The following is an 18,898-nucleotide window of genomic DNA, read 5'->3' as shown; positions in this document are numbered from 1 at the left end:
GTAAAACAGAAAACACATGCTTATGTACTAGATGACAAATGAAGAGTCAGGTAAAGATGATCATGGTAATGAGACCACTGTCCGTGTGTTTTCTAGGACTCCAGAGTGTCTGCATTCATTCTGATGCTGGATATGGGAGGTCTTGTGATGTTCATCCTGTGACCACCAGTTAGTGGCAGCCTCTAGCTTTGCATTTGGCCTTGGTCCCCTTTCTTAGAGTCAGCCATCTTTGTCTTGTTGGTCTGCCCTCTGTAGCTCCTGCAGGTCCGGTTATCTAGTACAAAGTGCAGGTCTTTCAGCCCAGCAGAGGCTTTCCTCAGCACATGCAGGTTGAAGTTGTTCACTGGTCTTGCATGAATGAGTGTCCTGCCTTGTGGTTGGTTCTGCTGCTGAAGAGTAAGAGACTTCACCCTCTGTGATCAAATAGACACCCTTTGATTTCATTCCTGAGAAAATAGTCCTAAATGAAATGCTTCATGTAATTTATCTCTGATTTATGTTAGGAAGTGCCATTGTCGCAGTGACAGTATGGTTGTGAAATAGATATGCTAAAAACAGTTCTTAGAAAATAGAAAAAATAAAAAGATGGGTTAATAAGGCTAGTTCTTTAAAAGAACTACCATAGGAAACCTCAGTTTAAAAAATTGTTTTCTTATTAAGTTTTTAATGTACAAATTACATAAATGTTGATTAAAGTCTTTTTTTAGCATTTAAGGAAATTCAAGAAAATATTCACACATCCCAACACCTTATCAAAGTATTCTTTATTGTTTATATGGTTATCTGTAAAACTTTTGCAGCAAAAACCTTGTTTATATTAAAAAGTTATTACTCATATAGATTCTGATTATGATACATGCTCTTAAGGCTCTTGCAGACCAATTTGAAGATAAGACTACGTCTGTATTGGAACGTCTGAAGATTTTCTACTGCTGTCAAGTGCCACCTCATTGGGCTGTTCAGGTATTTTTGTTGTTGTCATTGGGTATGGAAAACACTTCCCTTTTGAAAGATACATGCATTAAAAGAAAATGACTGTAAATTTATGTTGGAGTTTTCAGATGTTTCAGGGAAAAGAAAAAGTATCTAGCTGGGGATTGCCAGTTACTTCAGACTGCTATTTGAATGAAGTGATACTAGACATTTAAAACATTTAATAGAATGTAAACTAGGTTAAATAGAATTCTCGAAATTAAATAATAGAGCCACAGAAGTCTTCATTTTCAAAATAACTTTTTATGTTTAAAAACCCTGTAAGGATTTTCTGCTAAAGAATGAATCTTTTAAGCAAAGTGTTGACAAAAGGTAAAATAAAGCATCTGTTTGGTAGTTGATACTGTGAACTGCCCTTCACTACTTTCCTCTTTGGAATGACATGAGAACTCCTAGTGTAGCGCTTGCCCTGTGGGTTCTCCTGTGTTACAGGAGTCATTCCTCTATTTGGTAAAATTCTATTCACTGAAGACAACTTAGACACCTAGTCTGGCCTCTTAATTTATAATTCTGGTTTCTTAATCCTCGGAAAAAAATGGAGGCCCAGGGCTGTTGTCAATAACTACACTTGTCCAGTGTTGATCACTGAACATGATGTTCATGAGCATCTCTAGTTTCCCAGCTTGCCTCCTTTGCTTTATCTTCATTGGGTTGTAATTATTCCAGAGAATAATAGCCAGCTTTTACTGCTTGTTTATTGTGAAGCACGCATTCTTTTTGCCTTTCACACACATTATCTTATTTTATTGCAACAATTTTGTGAAATAATCCCAAATTACAAATGTGAAAGCTATGGCACAGAGAAGCTAAGTGGAGTCAGATAATGCCAGCCAGAAATTTCTCGATGATATAGTAACCATTGTCATTTTAACCAGCTTCCTGTCATCTCTTGTGGGTTATGCACATAGGTAGTGACTTAGAATTATAAATGCCAACCCACAATTCAGTGACTTAGAATTTCATAAGATTTCTTAGAGTAGATTATTAGCATATTCGTAAGCTCAGGGTAAACGAGAGGGTCTATTATACATTGGGATTCACTTCATCTATTGAAGACATCTCAATAAGACAGGCACAAAAATTTTTTCACATCATCTCAAAAGGATAGATTCTTCATCAGAAAGGTGTTAACACTTGGAACTTATTGGCATGTTTTTAACCCTGCTCTGTGAAATTTGTTAAGTGCTTTTGTCTTTGTTCTATGTGGTTTGTGGTGTAGAAACAAATCAAACTCTGAGCTATTATTATGACAAAACATGTCTGTTGAGGGTGTAGCTGTTACTTTCTGAACAGAAACATTCGAAAAATTAAATACTGTTCAAATAGGCTCAGTGTTTATTTTATCTGCTTAGGAAACTGTGGATTTGGGATCTTTGAACAGTTATATAAACATCCTCTTTCATTAAGAAACTGAATCAGTTTTATTTCATTATAGGGAGTAAGCATATCTTTATATGTTATTTTTAAAGATCAGGAAATAACAACACAGTTTATTATAAAACATATTAGTCTTTACTCCTAGTTAGCCATATCAGCTTAGATGTCATAACTTTGTCACTATTAGAAAGATTGAATTCCTTACTACATGAGCATTAAGATTTATTCCAGCTCCCACATGTGATGTTCAGTTTTTTAAAATGTCCAATCACATATTCTAAAATAGCCAAATTCTCCTATATTTCATGGGATACAGAAGAATTGAGCCATTGCTTTTATTTATTTTTGTGTTTATGTTTTTATAATATATAATAGATATATATTTATTTTATAATATATATTTATATATAATATAATTTTATATATTTTATAATATATTATCTAAAATATATTTTAATAATATATATAAATGTAATTTCCATTATAAAATGAAATTTTATAGTTTCATTTTACTTACTGAGTTTGTTAGTTCTGCGTGTTCCATGTCTGTTAGCTTCTTAGCTCTTAAATAATGTATTGAATTTTACAACCATAGCTTACTCATGAGTTTTACCTATTTTTTAAACCTTTTTAATATTGTTTTTCTATTCCTGCAGGAATAGAATACACTTATAAAATACACTATTTTTATTTTTGAATATACTTAACCTTCACTCACTTGATCACAATTTGTCCCATTTTATTTGCCAAATACTGGGAAACTAGGTAGCTAATTTTTTTAGAATGTACTTATTAAAATAAATTAGTGTTTTCATTTTCCTCAGTTATATATCCAGAAGTGGAATTACTAGATCATATGGTAGCTCTGTTTTCAGTTTCTTGAGGAACCTTCATATTGTTTTCTATATTGGCTGCACAAATTGACAGTCCGCCAGCACAAGAGTTCTCTTTTCTTCACATTCTCAGCAACATTTATATTTGTCTTTCTTTAAGGGCCACTTTAACAGAGTTTTAAAAATTGACTTATTGGATCTCAGCTTTACCACAGAGATTGTCATGTATAGACTCTCTAGATATTAAAGAAGTACAGATTTTGCCTGTTAAGTTCTGAATTCTTGGGGAAAATTGACATATTGTGTATTTTGAACAGTTCCAGTATGTTTTTCAACATGTAGGAAACATATATGTTTTTTCAGCAGAGGTTGAATTATAGATATTAGGCATTTTTTGCAATAAGCAGATGCTTAAAATGGCAGATTAGATATACCTACAAATGGAACAGGAATCTGTGTGTGAAAATGTGTGAAGGATTGTTCATTATTTTAATTTGATTTTTCTAGCGCCAACTTGCAGGTTTACTCTTTGAGTTGGGATGTACCAGTTCAGCCCTTCAGATATTTGAGAAGCTAGAAATGTGGGAAGATGTTGTCATTTGCTATGAAAGAGCTGGGCAGCATGGGAAGGTATGTAATAGTGAAATTTTATGCACTGGCCAGACCCTTTCATCTTTGAGCAATCATCTTACCTGTTTTGTTTTTTAAGCCACTTTTGCCAACAGTTTGCTTGAATTCCTTTTTTCATCAGAAATCTGTTTAATGGTTTCTCTGATTTCCATTGGAGCAGATTATTTTATGTCTGCATGTGTATTATAAAGGAAAAAAGCAAGGCCCAAAACTGATACAATGTTTGATGTTTATGAATAAATAATGAAAGCTTTAAAGACATTGCACATTTTCGTCTCTTTCCTTTATTAACTCTCCTTCTGTAGACAACTTCAAAGTGAACTATTAGGAAATATTTTAAGCATCACTAGGTTGCCTGATGATCAGAGGCTGTGGGTCAGAAGCAAGGTTACCTAGGAGGGAGGGCAGCTCGACCTGTAGAAGATCCAAAGGTTATGACAGCCCCCTCCCCCACCCCCCATCTTGGGGCAAAAGAGTTGTCAAGTGTGTAATGCATTTTTAATTCCATCCTTTAAATTGGGTCAAGAGAGAAAATGTTGCAATATTTCCATCTGTTATTAATCTATTGTTTTTCCCTCATAAATGAACAGAATTTTTAAAGGACTGTGCACTGTGTATATCTGTTAAAATGGACACATTGAAATCATTTGTTAATTTTGGACTAAAATTTTAAATGGTAAATTTCTATCATAAGTATGGTACACAGGCAGAGTAAAACCCACAAACTGGATCATTTGTATCTATTGTCAGCCTTTGCTGTCATCCTGAAAAAGAAATAGTGGTACATGTACTTCTGTTTCTTAATACCTTTCCTAAGTGTGTAAATTTTAAAATTATAGTAAGTTAGGTTCTTTTCACTAGTCAGTAATAGTGGTGAAAGTCTTTGAATTTTATAGGGTGAAGGAGAGGCTACCATGGAGATAACATTTTATTAAAAAGATTATAGAATTACAGTATTTTCATCCTGGGAAGGGACTCCATAATCATCCATTCCAGTTCCTTCCTTTTCCAGATAAGGAAAGGAGTCTCTAATGATTCAGGTTAGGTCACAGAGCTAGTTATTGATTAATAACTTAATTGACCACATGACATAGTGTTTAAAAGCATAGCCCAGGCTGTGGATTCAAAAGCTAGCCTCGGCACATGCTAACTTTGTGATATTGGGGCAAGTTACTCAGTGCCCCCACCCCAAGCCTCAGCTTCCTCATCTGGAGGCACATAATCTACCTACCCAACAGATTTTCGTGACATAACATATGAAAAGTACATAGAATGGTGCTCTTCCCTTGTACTCTGTGAGTATTTGCTGCTATTACTGATTCTGAGACTCATATATTTTTTTTCCGCATTTTAATATCTTTGAATTTGGGTTGTATCTGCTGCTTGATGGTATCTGTCATTTGCTGTCAGGTGGCCATTTGGCCAGGTTGAAACTGCTTGTGCTTGTACAAGTTTTAGTTGTAGCTATATTTAGTATCATCATTTCAATTGAGTGACGTACAGTGTCAGCTCTACATATGTTGGATTTAATTGCCATTTAAAATACCTTTAAAAAGATTCCATTATGATTTGGCATTGAAACAGAAGTGGTAAAGGACCAAAACAGAGTGGAGAGACGTGAATTTAACATTAGTGAAGTAAACATGTGCCATTGGTAAAATAATCACAATTCCACTTACTTTTCTTTAAAAACAGCAACTAAACGCTTTATGGGAGCCAAGAAAGGAAGACACCCCAATGTAGATTAAGCTGTGTTTCATACTAAGATTCGTAAAAGGAAAAAAAATTGCTGTTTGTTATATCAAGCAGTGTATTGGAGGCAGGAAAAATTGCCAAATTTTTCTGAGTAGATTTAAAAATATCAAAGCAATGAGAAGCTGATGTGATTCATCCAAGGCATTATGTCATAATGTAATTGAAAACATTTTTTCTTTATTAGTTAAGAGTTAGTCTTAAAATTGATGGCATCTCAAATTTGATGAAATACAGTATCATGTTTCTTCACGGACTTAAGTGTTTGTTTAGTGCCCTTCGACTGGCATACAAGTAGTATCCGGATTTTTGTTTAACAAGGAGGTGAATTATTTCTTGACTCCCAAGATACCATTGATGTAGTTCCCATTGCATCATTCTTCCCATTGGTCAGTGAACAAATAAGTAATAACTGTATATAAAAATATGGAAAATTTTGAAGGAATTAAGAAGTTGGTGAATCCCAAATACCCAAAAGCACACTTTGCTATATTACATTTATTTAGTTATTTTTAGTAAGTATGGAAAGTAGAGATGGCCTTACTGGAGAATAAAAAATGAGTCCATTCCTTTCTGAGAATGTATTTGACTAAGTCCCCCAAATTAGTAGCGGTATTATTATTTTTTAAATATGCATGTAAACCTTGTAAGAAATGTCTTAGAGTAATGATAAATTCCTGTGTTTTACATCACTCTGTAAAATGTGTGTATTTTAATTTTTAGGAATGTACAGTTATTAACTTTGTCTCAAGTCTTTTGTGAGTTACATCCTTCAAAATCTTGATTTTAAAGATTCATTTTAGTTTTTTATTTGCCATGTAAAAGACCCCTTACCTTTTTTTCATGCTGTATTTGCAAATCAGTTTAATTATAGACCCGAAAAAGTTTTGCTTCAAGCTGGAACCAAATGTTTTATTTCTAAAACAGCTGAGATTCTTTTAATATTCGATTGCATACCAGCAGTTGTCATCACATTTGGAATTAACTGGAAGTTTGTAAAATTTTCATCTCTGCCTCTAGTGCTTAATAGATACTTTGTTTTTAAAAGGCAAATTCAGAAAAGTATCTAAGTCTTAATTATTGTGCTCTGGTGCTCATGTATGTACCCCACTATTAAGATCTCAGACTCTCTAATTTAGAAACTACCTACAGAAATTCTTGTTATTTAATGACCATGGGCAAAATAGCGAAGATTAATTTTGCTTGACCTTGGGGTCAGAACTGGTTCTCATCTGTTAGCATTTAATTTTTTAAAGCTATCTGGCAGACCTAATGCAGTTTCTCCAAACTTTTCTATGATAGAATTTTTATTTTGTTGAGCAAATTGAGGCTATAAATGAAGAGAGAAAGACTGAATGGGTGTTAAGTTGCCTGGAGAAGGCAGTGTGGCAGGAGGTGGAGAGATTTAGGTTGGAACCTCTAGTATTTTCTCTTGTTTCTTAGGAAAGAAGGCTTACCTGAGCGGCATAGCCTTATCTTTTATTATGCTATATTAGCAGATGATTGTGGCCATTAGACTTTAAAATTTTTCCCCTTTAACTTGCCAAGCAAATCTTTTATTTCTAAAACAGCTGAGATTTTTTTTTTAACATTTAGTTTGGGGTGTTTTTTTTTTTTTTTTTCTTCTAAGGTAGTTTATGTGATTTAAGAGAGTTCCCACGTGTTGTTTTCTTACACTGAAGTCAGAGCAAGCTTCCTAAAAGGCATGATCCTAAATGACGTGATCTAATCATGTCATTCTGACTGTAGGAACTTGGCTGTGTTCTTAGGATTAATTCAGAGCTCTTACTGGAATGATCTTCACTTCATGATCTGACTCCTGTTGACATTGCTGATGCTTGTGTCCCTCCTCTATCACCTCTGCCTTGTCCCCCCTTTGTACTCACTCACCCAGGTTGTGTCCAGAGTTCTGGCAGGGCTGAACTACTTGGAATTGTTGATTTTGCAGCATTGTTTGACCTCAGAACCTTCACACATGCTGTTGTCTGTCTGGAACTTGTCCTCTGTCAGCTAACTCCTTATTCCTCAGACTTCTTGGTGATTGCTTCCTCCAAGGAGCTTTCCCTGAAATCTCCCTCGGAGATCTGGTGATGTTCTCCTGTGTGCGCCTCGAATACCCAGCACTATTCTCATCGTCCCTTGTATTGACTTAGCTCACCTGCTCGACTGTAAGCAGTTTAAGAACCAGACTTGTGTCTATTTTATTTATAGCACAGGCCTGGCACCTTGGGGGAACTCACTTATATTTGCTGAATGAAGGATTAGTAGGTGTTCATAGAATAGTTATTGCATTGAAGCAGATCTTCACGTGGTCACTCTTTATGGACCCTACATGTGGTGAAAGAAACTTCTCCAAGCCCGCTGTATAGTCTCTCTCCAAAAACTTATTGTGAGATCTCTCTGGTCTTGTTTTAACCTCTTAATTTTAAGGAATAGAAATAGAAGAACTTTTATTTTTGCTCCATAGATGCTAAGGTACTGTGAGCATGCTGTCATTATGTAATGCAGTTTTAGAGCCTCTTATGTACTACATCCCTTATAGAATTATTTTGTCCTTGTCATTCAATATTTATAACAACCTACAAAGTATGAGTTGTTTTTTGCCATTTTACTTATTAGCCTCAGTAAGTGGCAGATTTTGGAATCCAAGCTCAAACCTGCCTTTCCTCTAAAGCCCATACTCCTTCCCCAACACCTACCCACCCCCATTCTTGTTGTTAATCCTTTAAAATTTGATGGTCAATTTATAAGTTAAAACCTGTTGTGTTCACTTGAATGAGGAAAACAGAACACTCACTGAAATTATCACTTGGTGATATGAATAGGAATTGATCAGCTAATTGGATAACAAGACCTGTTTTTAATTATTCTGTTTTATCTTGGACCTGGGATATTTATGTTGGCAGCTCTCCTTTGAAGAATCAAGCCAGACTGTGGTGCAGTCACACACTTAAACGTCCAGAGCAATTAGTGAACAGTTGGCTGTCAGTGAGTGAGTAGGACTGGGCATCACCCCAGAGAAGAGGGGAGCAAGCAACCGAAGTGAGTTGAAGTGTCTTGTAATTTTCACTTCTCAGTTGCCACTCACAGAACAAGAATGCAGGCTAGGGAGAAAGTGCCTTTCTGATAGAAGGATTGTGTGGGAAGCCATAAGAGTCCAAGGTTCCATGGTGCTCTTTTAGTCCTGCCTTGTCATCCTTATTCCCTGCGTCACGGGCAGTGGAGCTCCTTTTCAGAGGTCCAGCTCCCTTTTCTTGAGAACCAGCCTCTACTGTAGTGAAAATTAGAAACCATTTTGCTTTGTGCTTCAGAGAAAAGACTGAGTTAGACTATGCCCAGAGTTGTTTGAGCACAACATACACAACACAAGTACATTTTTAAAAACCTGAAGCTATTATCAGGTGGCCAGATCTGACTAATAGTATGTCCTTATATTCTTAGCCTGCCTTTTTTTGTTTGTTTGTTTGGTCCCTTTGGAGCAGACTTCTAGTCGTTAAGCCTAATTCTGTCATTCCTGTCCTCAGAGGCACTTGTTATGATTAGTACCATCTCTGGGTCTAGAGCTCATTTCCCCACCTTGGCTGTTTTGTCAGAAGAGCTTCCTGGAGTTGCTGGTTTCCCAGTACCCCTGCCAATACACTGACCAGATGCAGTGTCAGATGAGGGCCACTCTTATCACATGTTAGAGTTTTTAATTCCTTCCGCTCATTCACAAAATCAAGGCACAAATCACAGCCAAGAAGGGTAGTTTGTTTGGATAATTCCTTCTGACTCAAGTATGGATAATTTTCTTGAAAGGTTTTCTCTTTTGATCAGAGACTGAACTGAACTTTCACCCATATTCTTTTTTTTAATTAATTAATTTATTTTAATTGGAGGCTAATTACTTTACAATATTGTAGTGGTTTTTGCCATACATTGACATGAATCAGCCATGGGTATACATGTGTTCCCCATCCTGAACCGATCCCATCCCTCAGGGTCATCCCAGTGCACCAGCCCTGGGCACCCTGTCTCATGCATCGAACCTAGGCTGGTGTTTCACATATGATAATATACATTGTTTTAATGCTATTCTCTCAAATTTATCCCACCCTTGCCTTCTCCCACAGAATCCAAAAGACTGTTCTTTACATCTGTGTCTCTTTTGATGTCTTGCATGTAGGGTCATTGTTACCATCTTTCTAAATTCCGTATATATGCATTAGTATACTGTATTGGTCTGACTTACTTCACTCTATATGATTAACTCCAGTTTCATCCACCTGATTAGAGCTGATTCAAATGCATTCTTTTTAATGGCTGAGTAATATTCCATTGTGTATATGTACCATAGTTTTCTTATCCATTTGTCTGCTGATGGGCATCTAGGTTGCTTCCATGTCCTGGCTATTGTAAATGGTGCTGCTATGAACGTTGGGGTACACATGTCTCTTTCAATTCTGGTTTCCTTGGTGTGTATGCCCAGCAGTGGGATTGCTGGGTCATATGGCAGTTCTATTTCCAGTTTTTTAAGGAATCTCCACACTGTTCTCCATAGCGGCTGTACTAGTTTGCATTCCCACCAACAGTGTAAGAGGGGTCCCTTTTCTCCACACCCTCTCCAGCATTTATTGTTTGTAGACTTTTGGATAGCAGCCATTCTGACTGGCATGAGATGGTACCTCATTGTGGTTTTGATTTGCATTTCTCTCATAATGAGTGATGTTAAGCATCTTTTCATGTGCTTGTTAGCCATCTGTATATCTTCTTTGGAGAAATGTCTGTTTAGTTCTTTGGCCCATTTTTTGATTGGGTCACTTATTTTTCTGGAATTGAGCTGCATGAGCTGCTTGTATATTTTTGAGATTAATTCTTTGTCACTTGCTTCGTTTGCTATTATTTTCTCCCATCCTGAAGGCTGTCTTTTCACCTTACTTATAGTTTCCTACATTGTGCAAAAGCTTTTAAGTTTAATTAGGTCCCACTTGTTTATTTTTGCTTTTATTTCCATTACTCTGGGAGGTGGGCCATAGAGGATCCTGCTGTGATTTATGTCAGAGAGTGTTTTACCTATGTTTTCCTTTAGGAATTTTATAGTTTCTGGTCTTACATTTAGACCTTTAATCCATTTTGAGTTTATTTTTGTGTATGGTGTTAGAAAGTGTTCTAGTTTCATTCTTTTACAAGTGGTTGACCAGTTTTCCCAGCACCACTTGTTAAAGAGATTGTCTTTTTTCCATTGTATATCCTTGCCTCCTTTGTCAAAGATAAGGTGTCCATAGGTGCGTGGATTTATCTTTGGGCTTTCTATTTTGTTCCATTGATCTATATTTCTGTCTTTGTGCCAGTACCATACTGTCTTAATGACTGCAGCTTTGTAGTATAGTCTGAAGTCAGGCAGGTTGATTCTTCCAGTTCCATTCTTCTTTCTCAAGATCACTTTGGCTATTTGAGGTTTTTTTGTATTTCCATACAAATTGTGAAATTATTTGTTCTAGTTCTGTGAAAAATACAGTTGGTAGCTTGATAGGGATTGCATTGAATCTAGAGATTGCTTTGGGTAGTATACTCATTTTCACTGTATTGATTCTTCTGATCCATGAACACAGTATATTTCTCCATCTGTTTGTGTCCTCTTTGATTTCTTTCATCAGTGTTTTATAGTTTTCTATATAGAGGTCTTTTGTTTCTTTAGGTAGATTTATTCCTAAGTATTTTAATCTTTTTGTTGCAATGGTGAATGGAATTGTTTCCTTAATTTTTGTTTTCTCGTTGTTAGTGTATAGGAATGCAAAGGATTTCTGTGTGTTAATTTTATATCCTGCAACTTTACTATATTCATTGATTTAGCTCTAGTAATTTTCTGGTGGAGTCTTTAGGGTTTTGTATGTAGAGGATCATGTCATCTGCAAACAGTGAGAGTTTTACTTCTTCTTTTCCAATCTGGATTCCTTTTATTTCTTTTTCTTCTCTGATTGCTATGGCTAAAACTTCCAAAATTATGTTGAATAGTAGGAGTGAGAGTGGGCACCCTTGTCTTGTTCCTGATTTAAGGGGAAATGCTTTCAATTTTTCACCATTGAGGATAATGTTTGTTATGGGTTTATCATATATGGCTTTTATTATGTTGAGGTATGTTCCCTCTGTGCCTGTTTTCTGGAGGGTTTTGATTTCCGTGCTTGTGATAGGTCTGTTAAGATTTTCTGTTTCTTCCTGGTTCAGTTTGGAAAGTTATACTTTTCTAAGAATTTGTCCATTTCTTCCAAGTTGTCCATTTTATTGACATATAGTTGCTGATAGTAGTCTCTTATGATCCTTTGTATTTCTGTGTTGTCTGTTGTGATTTCTCCATTTTCATTTCTAATTCTATTGATTTGATTCTTCTCCCTTTTTTTCTTGATGAGCCTGACTAATGGTTTGTCTATTTTATTTATCTTCTCAAAGAACCAGCTTTTAAGCTTTGTTGATTTTTGATATGGTCTCCTTTGTTTCTTTTTCATTTATTTCTGCCCTAATTTTTATGATTTCTTTCCTTCTGCTACCCCTGAGGTTCTTCATTTCTTCTTTTTTTAGTTGCTTTAGGTGTAGAGTTAGGTTATTTATTTGATTTTTCTCTTGTTTCTTGAGGTAAGCTTACATTGCTGTGAACCTTCCCCTTAGCACTGCTTTTACTGAATCCCATAGGTTTTGGGTTGTTGTGTTTTCATCTTCATTCATTTCTATGCATATTTTGACTTCTTTTTTGATTTATTCTGTGATTTGTTGTTTATTCAGAAGCATGTTGTTTAGCCTTCATATGTTTGTATTTTTAATAGTTTTTTTCCTGTAGTTGACATCTAATCTTACTGCATTGTGATCAGAAAAGATGCTTGGAATGATTTCAGTTTTTTTTAATTTACCAAGACTAGATTTATGGCCCAGGATATGGTCTATCCTGAAGAAGGTTCTGTGTGCACTTGAGAAAAAGGTGAAATTCATTTAATTGGGATGAAATGTCCTGTAGATAACAATTAGGTCTAGCTGGTCCATTGTATCATTTAAAGTTTTTATTTCCTTGCTAATTTTCTGTTTAGTTGATCTGTCCATAAGTGTGAGTCGGGTATTAAAGTCTCCCACTATTATTGTGTTACTGTTAATTTCCCCTTTCATACTTGTTAGCATTTGCCTTACATATTGCAGTGCTCCTATGTTGGGTGCATATATGTTTATAATTGTTATACCTTCTTCTTGGATTGATCCTTTTATCATTGTGTAGTGTCCTTCTTTGTCTCTTTTCACAGCCTTTATTTCAAATTCTATTTTATCTGATATGAGTATTGCTACTCCTGCTTTCTTTTGGTCTCCATTTGCGTGAAATATCTTTTTCCAGCCCTTCATTTTCAGTCTGTATGTGTCCCTTGTTTTGAGGTGGGTCTCTTGTAGACAGCATATATAGGGATCTTGTTTTTGTATCCATTCAGCCAGTCTTTGTCTTTTGGTTGGGGCATTCAACCCATTTACATTTACGGTAATTATTGATAAGTATGATCCCATTGCCATTTACTTTGTTGTTTTGGGTTTGAGTTTATACATGTTTTCTGTGTTTCCTATCTAGAGAAGATCCTTTAGCATTTGTTGAAGAGTTGGCTTGGTGGTGCTGAATTCTCCCAGCTTTTGCTTGTCTGTAAAGCTTTTGATTTCTCCTTCATGTCTGAACGAGATCCTTGCTGTCACCCATATTCTTTATGCCTAATCTAGGGCCTTGTCTCTAACAGGGCGCTTCCCGGAGTCCTAGTGTGCTTAGGGTAGGGGCCTGCCCTCAAACCTCGAATATCCCATGTAACAGCTTGTGGAAAAATACACCATCATAAATGTAAATAAGTCCCAATGTGGCATATATTTCACTTTTATATATTAACTTTTTTGCTTGTATTTATCTGAAGTTCTCAGCTACTTCTCAACACTGGACTGTTTGGTCAGAAGTTACATTACCAGGGTAGGGAACTTAGGCAGTCAGTTTTGCTCTTTGATGTTTTTAGTCCTGGGAGTCACTTCTCTCTTTTTTTGAATATTTATATATGTATCTGGCTGCATCAGATCTTAGTTGTGTCATTAGTCATCATCGTTGCATTATGTGGCACAAACTCTCTAGTTGTGGCTTGAGGGCTCAGTAGTTGTAGCTCATGGGCTTAGTTGCTCTGTAGCATGTGGGATCTTAGTTTCTGGACAAAGGATTGAACCCATGTCCCCTACATTGCAGGGCAGATTCTCAACCACTGAACAACCAGGGAATTCCTGAGAGTAACTTCTTAGTTGTGATCACTTGGGTGAGAAGGGCTTGTGAAGTTCAGATTCTGCTGTATGACCTCTCTGCTTGGACTGACTTGTTAGATCAGTCCTAATTTAGTCACCCTCAGTATTGATGTCAGCCAGCCATCCTTAAGATGTTCTCACTTTGTTCTCAGTAGGAAGAATCTTTTATGTTTCTTTGTAAAATCTGAAGCCTTTGGGATTTCACTGTTAGTTTCAGTTGAATTCATTCAATACTTTATAGAGCACCTACTATGTTCTGGGTATTCCAAGATGACAAAAAAAAAATTACCTTTAAGGAGCTTATAGTCTGATACTGTAGACATATGTAGATTCCAAATTCTGTTTGACCAGAAAAATATTTCTCCCTTTGCTGTCCTTCTATAAAGCAGTATTCCACTAGGTTTGTATCTTGTACAGATTCTTTCTCTGAGATCTCTAGGGCTTCCTCCTGTGGCTACACATTTTCATGATAAAAAAAACAAAAACCTGATGTTTGGTTGAAATCAGCCTTATGTGGAAGAATTCAGCTTTTTAACCTGGTAGCATCAGCACTCTTTCCCTTTGACCTCACTTCCTCCAGTCCCATTGGCCTCGGTTACATAAACACCTATTTGACAGTTTAACAACAGCAATTCTTCTCTCTGTGGAGAAATTGTACACAGTTAACTAGTATGATTGTTTACAGAAAATTTTAATGCTGCTAGAAGCTGTTTCAAGTTTTCTTTCTTTCTTCCTAGTAGTGAAACTTCAAGCTTCTTGTTTTTCAATCTGGTTTTCCAGTGGAGGGATTAAGAAGGAACACAAACATTAGTTTAGGGCTTACTGTGTGCCTAACAAAATCCTAGGTACATTTCATATGTAATTCTTGAAGGTCATGTATAAATGAAAAACAGATTCTCAACATATTAGTGAGCTTACTCATGGTCATGCCTTTAGTAAGTAGTAGAACTGGTATTTGAACTGTCTTTCTGACTAAAGGCACCTATGTTCTCACAGATCTTCTTGTAGTTGGAAGTCTATAGAATGAATTATGCAACAGAATTTTCTAGGGACATGTTAGGATGGTTTCGGTTGTAAGAGAACCAACATATACTAGCTTAGGCAAAAAAAGGAATTTATAAGTTCATGCAACTGAAACTTGTAGTTGACTAATAATGATAGTCATATCCAGGGGCTGAGATGGTGTCATTTCTCCAAGAGTCAGCCAAGAACGCCCCTGAAAGCTTGAGGTTAGTAACCCTGGTGGACTCAAGTCAATTCCATCGTTCTCACAGAAAAGTTCTAAACAGCCTGAGGCATGTGACCTGGCCTCTGATAGGCCCTGCCTCTGTACCACATGGAATGGTTTCTGTTCAGGGAAGAGTAATTCTGTAATCATCAGATCAGAGAATCGATGCCGAGCAGGAAAAGAGCAAGTGCTGTCCAGTGTAGGGTGGGTGTTTAATTTTCTAAATCTGAAGTTGCAAGAGGTATTTTGTTTGACTTACATAATGCTTTGAAAAAAAATCAGAGTAAGCACATTCAGGTGATATCATCTAAAAATCTCGATTTCTTGGCTTCTCTTAAAAAAATCAAATGATGTGGAAACATTGGGCCAAATTCCCACATAATTGTGCTAACTGGCTAGAGTCAAGGAGTGGCTTGTTCCTTTTTATGTTCAATTGCCAGCCTACTTTATTCATTCTCAATAATTGGCAAGAATTTCTGGGCATCTTTTTGTGTAACCCTTGCTCTAACCACCACAGATTTTTCTGATAAAGTAAGGAACGTATTATTCTAGCCATAATTAATAATCTTGGCTGACTTTATTTTATGCTGAGATTCACTGTGTATAGTCATTGCTATAAAGTTATATTAAGATTAATAATTATTAATAGTGTGTGGAATTACAAAATAAAATAGATATGTAAGATTCATATGTATATGTGGGTAAGGGAATGGTCTTCAGATTTGCAGGTTCCTATAGGCACCCCAGGTTCGTTGTAGCCATTTGAAGTATGCCTTTGAATGTTTGGGAATGTATTTTTATCCTACTTAATAGATGTTAAGATGACAAATTTCTTATGTCATGTAAGAACATACATCTGTGTTTTCCAGTAGGGAAGTAGCAACCCATAGCCAGAAATACCAAAGTTTTTCATATTCTGTGGAGATTTCTTCCCACCCACATTTCGATATTGCAGAAGTGATATCAGAAGCCCTTGTGCTTTATTTTTGTTCACTGGGCACATATTTGTTGTTCTTTATTTGGTAATAAATTATATAAATTGACTGGGTAAATGAGGAGGGAAGAGAAAACAGAACATTTTGGAGAAAGTGAGGAAGACTGGGGAATGCCATGTGACTAATTGAAGAAAGGAAATATATTGCCTGCAAGCATTGCCCTTGAGGAAGCTAGGTTTGTTGGCAGGACCGAGAGGTATAAAGTCTTAGGGAGAAATAGTTGACATATCTGAAGAAACTGTGTGTCTTCCCTGATGGCTCAGACAGTAAAGAATCTGCCTGTAATGCAGGAGATCAGGATTCAATCCCTGGGTCAGGAAGATCCCCTGGAGTAGGAAATGGCAACCCAGTCCAGTATTTTTGCTTGGGAGATCCCATGGACAGAAGACCGTGGGGGGCTACAGTCCATGGGGTCACAAAGAAACGGACACAACTGAACAACTAACTTGGGCTTCCCTGGTGGCTTAGATAGTAAAGAATATGCCCTCAATGCGGGAGACCTGGGTTCAATCCCTGGGTTAGGAGGGCTTCCCAGGTGGCGCTAGTGGTAAAGAACCCATCTGCCAGTGCAGGAGACACAAGAGATGTGGGTTCAGTCTCTGAATCAGGAAGATCCCTTAGAGGAGGGCATAGCAACACACTCCAGTATTATTGCCTGGAGAATCCAATGGACAGAGGAGCCTGGCGGGCTATGGTCCATAGGGTCACAACGAGTCAGACATGAATGAAGCTGCTTAGCTTGCACAAACAAACTATGGGATAGGAATGTGAGGAAAAACAAGCAAATTTAGACAAAGCTAAGTCACTGCTTTAGTGTTTCTTAACTTCTATAGGAAACTGCCCCACTCTGGCCCTCCAGACCCATCTTCCAATAGATAAAATACCCAGAATTAATATTATTTGTTATTAATAATAGACATTTATAGTTACAAACTTTCCTCTAAGAACCACTTTTACTGCATTCCATAAGTTTTGGCATACTGTATTTTTGTTTACATTTATCTCAAAGTGTTTTCAATTTCCCTGTGATTTCTTTTTTGACTTATTGTTTACTTGACAGTGTGTTGTTTAATTTTCACATATTTGTGAATTTCTCCAATTTGTTTGTTATGATTTCTAATTTCATCACACTGTAGTTGGAGAATATACTTTGTATGACTTCTACACTTTCAGATTGTGGTTTTCGTTCTGTCTTACCTCTGATGGATGAGGATAAGAGGATTGTGGAAGCTTCCTGATGGGAAGGACTGGCTGTGGGGAAAACTGGGTCTTGCTCTATGGGCAAGGCCATTCTCAGTAAATCTTAATTCCAGTTTTCTGCTGATGGCTGGGGCTGTGTTCCCTGCCTGTAGTTTGGCGTATTGGTGACCTCCTCCAAAAGGACTTAGGCCAGGACGCCACACCTCCCAGGACTGCTGCAGTCAGTGCCCCTGACCCCATGGCAGGCCGCTGTCGATCCACGCCTCCGCCAGAGACTCCCGACCACTCCCTGGCAAGCCTGGCTCAAGTCTCTTGTGGGGTCAGTGCTGCTTTCTCCTGAGTCCTGGTGCACACAAGGTTTTGTTTGTGCCCTCCAAGAGTCTCTGCTTCCCAGTCCTGTGGAAGTTCTGTAATCAAATCCCACTGACCGTCCAAGTAAAATTCCCTGGGGGGTTCTCAGACCCTTTGCGGAATCCCCAGGTTGGGAAATCTGTTGTGGGGCCTAGAACTTCCGCAACAGTGTGAGGACTTCTTTGGTATAATTGTTCTCCAGTTTGTGAGTCACCTGGCTGGAGGCTGCACTGTGGGGCTAATGGTGACTTCCTCCAGGAGAACTTATTCCACATGCCGCGCCACCCAGGTCTGCTGCTGCTAGAGCCCCTGTCCCAGCAGCAGGCCACGGATGACCCATGCCTTTGCATGAGACACTCAAACACCCAAAGGTGTGTCTGGCTCAGTCTTTTGTGGCGGTCACGGCGCCTTTCCCTGGGTCCTGGTTGCACACAAGGTTTATGTCAAGACTGTATCTTGTCATCCTGCTTGTTTAACTTACACGCAGAGTTGTTGTTGTTCAGTTGTTCAGTCATGCCCAACTCTTCGCGACCTCATGGACTGTAGCACACCAGGCTTCCCTGTCCTTCACCATATCTCAGAGGTTATTCAGACTCATGTCACTTGAGTCTGTGATGCCATCCAACCACCTCATCCTCTGTCGTCCCCTTCTCCTGCTTTCTCTTTCCCAGCATCAAGGTCTTTTCCAGTGAGTTATCTCTTCATATCAGGTGGCCAAAAGACTGAGCTTCTACTTTAGCATCAGTCCTTCCAATGAGTATTCAGGGTTGATTTCCTTTAGGACTGACTGGTTTGGTCTCCTTGCAGTCCAAGGGACTCTCAAGAGTCTTCGCCAACACCATAGTTCAAAAGCATCAGTTCTTCAGCACACAGCCTTCTTTATGGTCCAACTCATGTCCCTACGTAACTACTGGAAATACCGTAGCTTTGACTATACAGACCTATATCCAGAATACATTGTGTGAAATGCCAGGCTGGATGAAGTGGTAGCTGGGAGAAATATCAATAACCTTAGATATGCAGATGACACCACCCTTACGGCAGAAAGTGAAGAGAAATTAAAGAGCTTGGTGAAGTTGAAAGAGCAGAGTGAAAAGGTTGGCTTAAAACTCAACATTCAAAAAACTAAGATCATGGCATCTGGTCCCATCGCTTCATGGCAAATAGATGGGGAAACAATGGAAACAGTGACAGACTTTATTTTCTTGGGCTCCAAAATCACTGCCGATGGTGACTGCAGTCATGAAATTAAAAGATGCTTACTC

General features: G+C 37.5%; 1 protein-coding gene across 1 annotated transcript in view; it reads left to right on the top strand.

Moving 5' to 3' along the window:
* Positions 1 to 18,898, top strand: part of TTC27 (tetratricopeptide repeat domain 27) — a 162,266-nt gene that overhangs the window by 78,745 nt on the left and 64,623 nt on the right. Inside the window, exons 11-12 of the mRNA XM_043918283.1 lie at positions 868 to 963; positions 3,711 to 3,833. Of these exons, the coding sequence (XP_043774218.1) occupies positions 868 to 963; positions 3,711 to 3,833 (219 nt within the window). The remainder of the gene's footprint in view (positions 1 to 867; positions 964 to 3,710; positions 3,834 to 18,898) is intronic.

This window comes from Cervus elaphus, chromosome 11, assembly GCF_910594005.1.
Source record: "Cervus elaphus chromosome 11, mCerEla1.1, whole genome shotgun sequence".
Classification (NCBI taxonomy): domain Eukaryota; kingdom Metazoa; phylum Chordata; class Mammalia; order Artiodactyla; family Cervidae; genus Cervus; species Cervus elaphus.
Note: the sequence above shows the minus strand (reverse complement) of the source record. Positions and strands in the feature narration are given on the sequence as shown.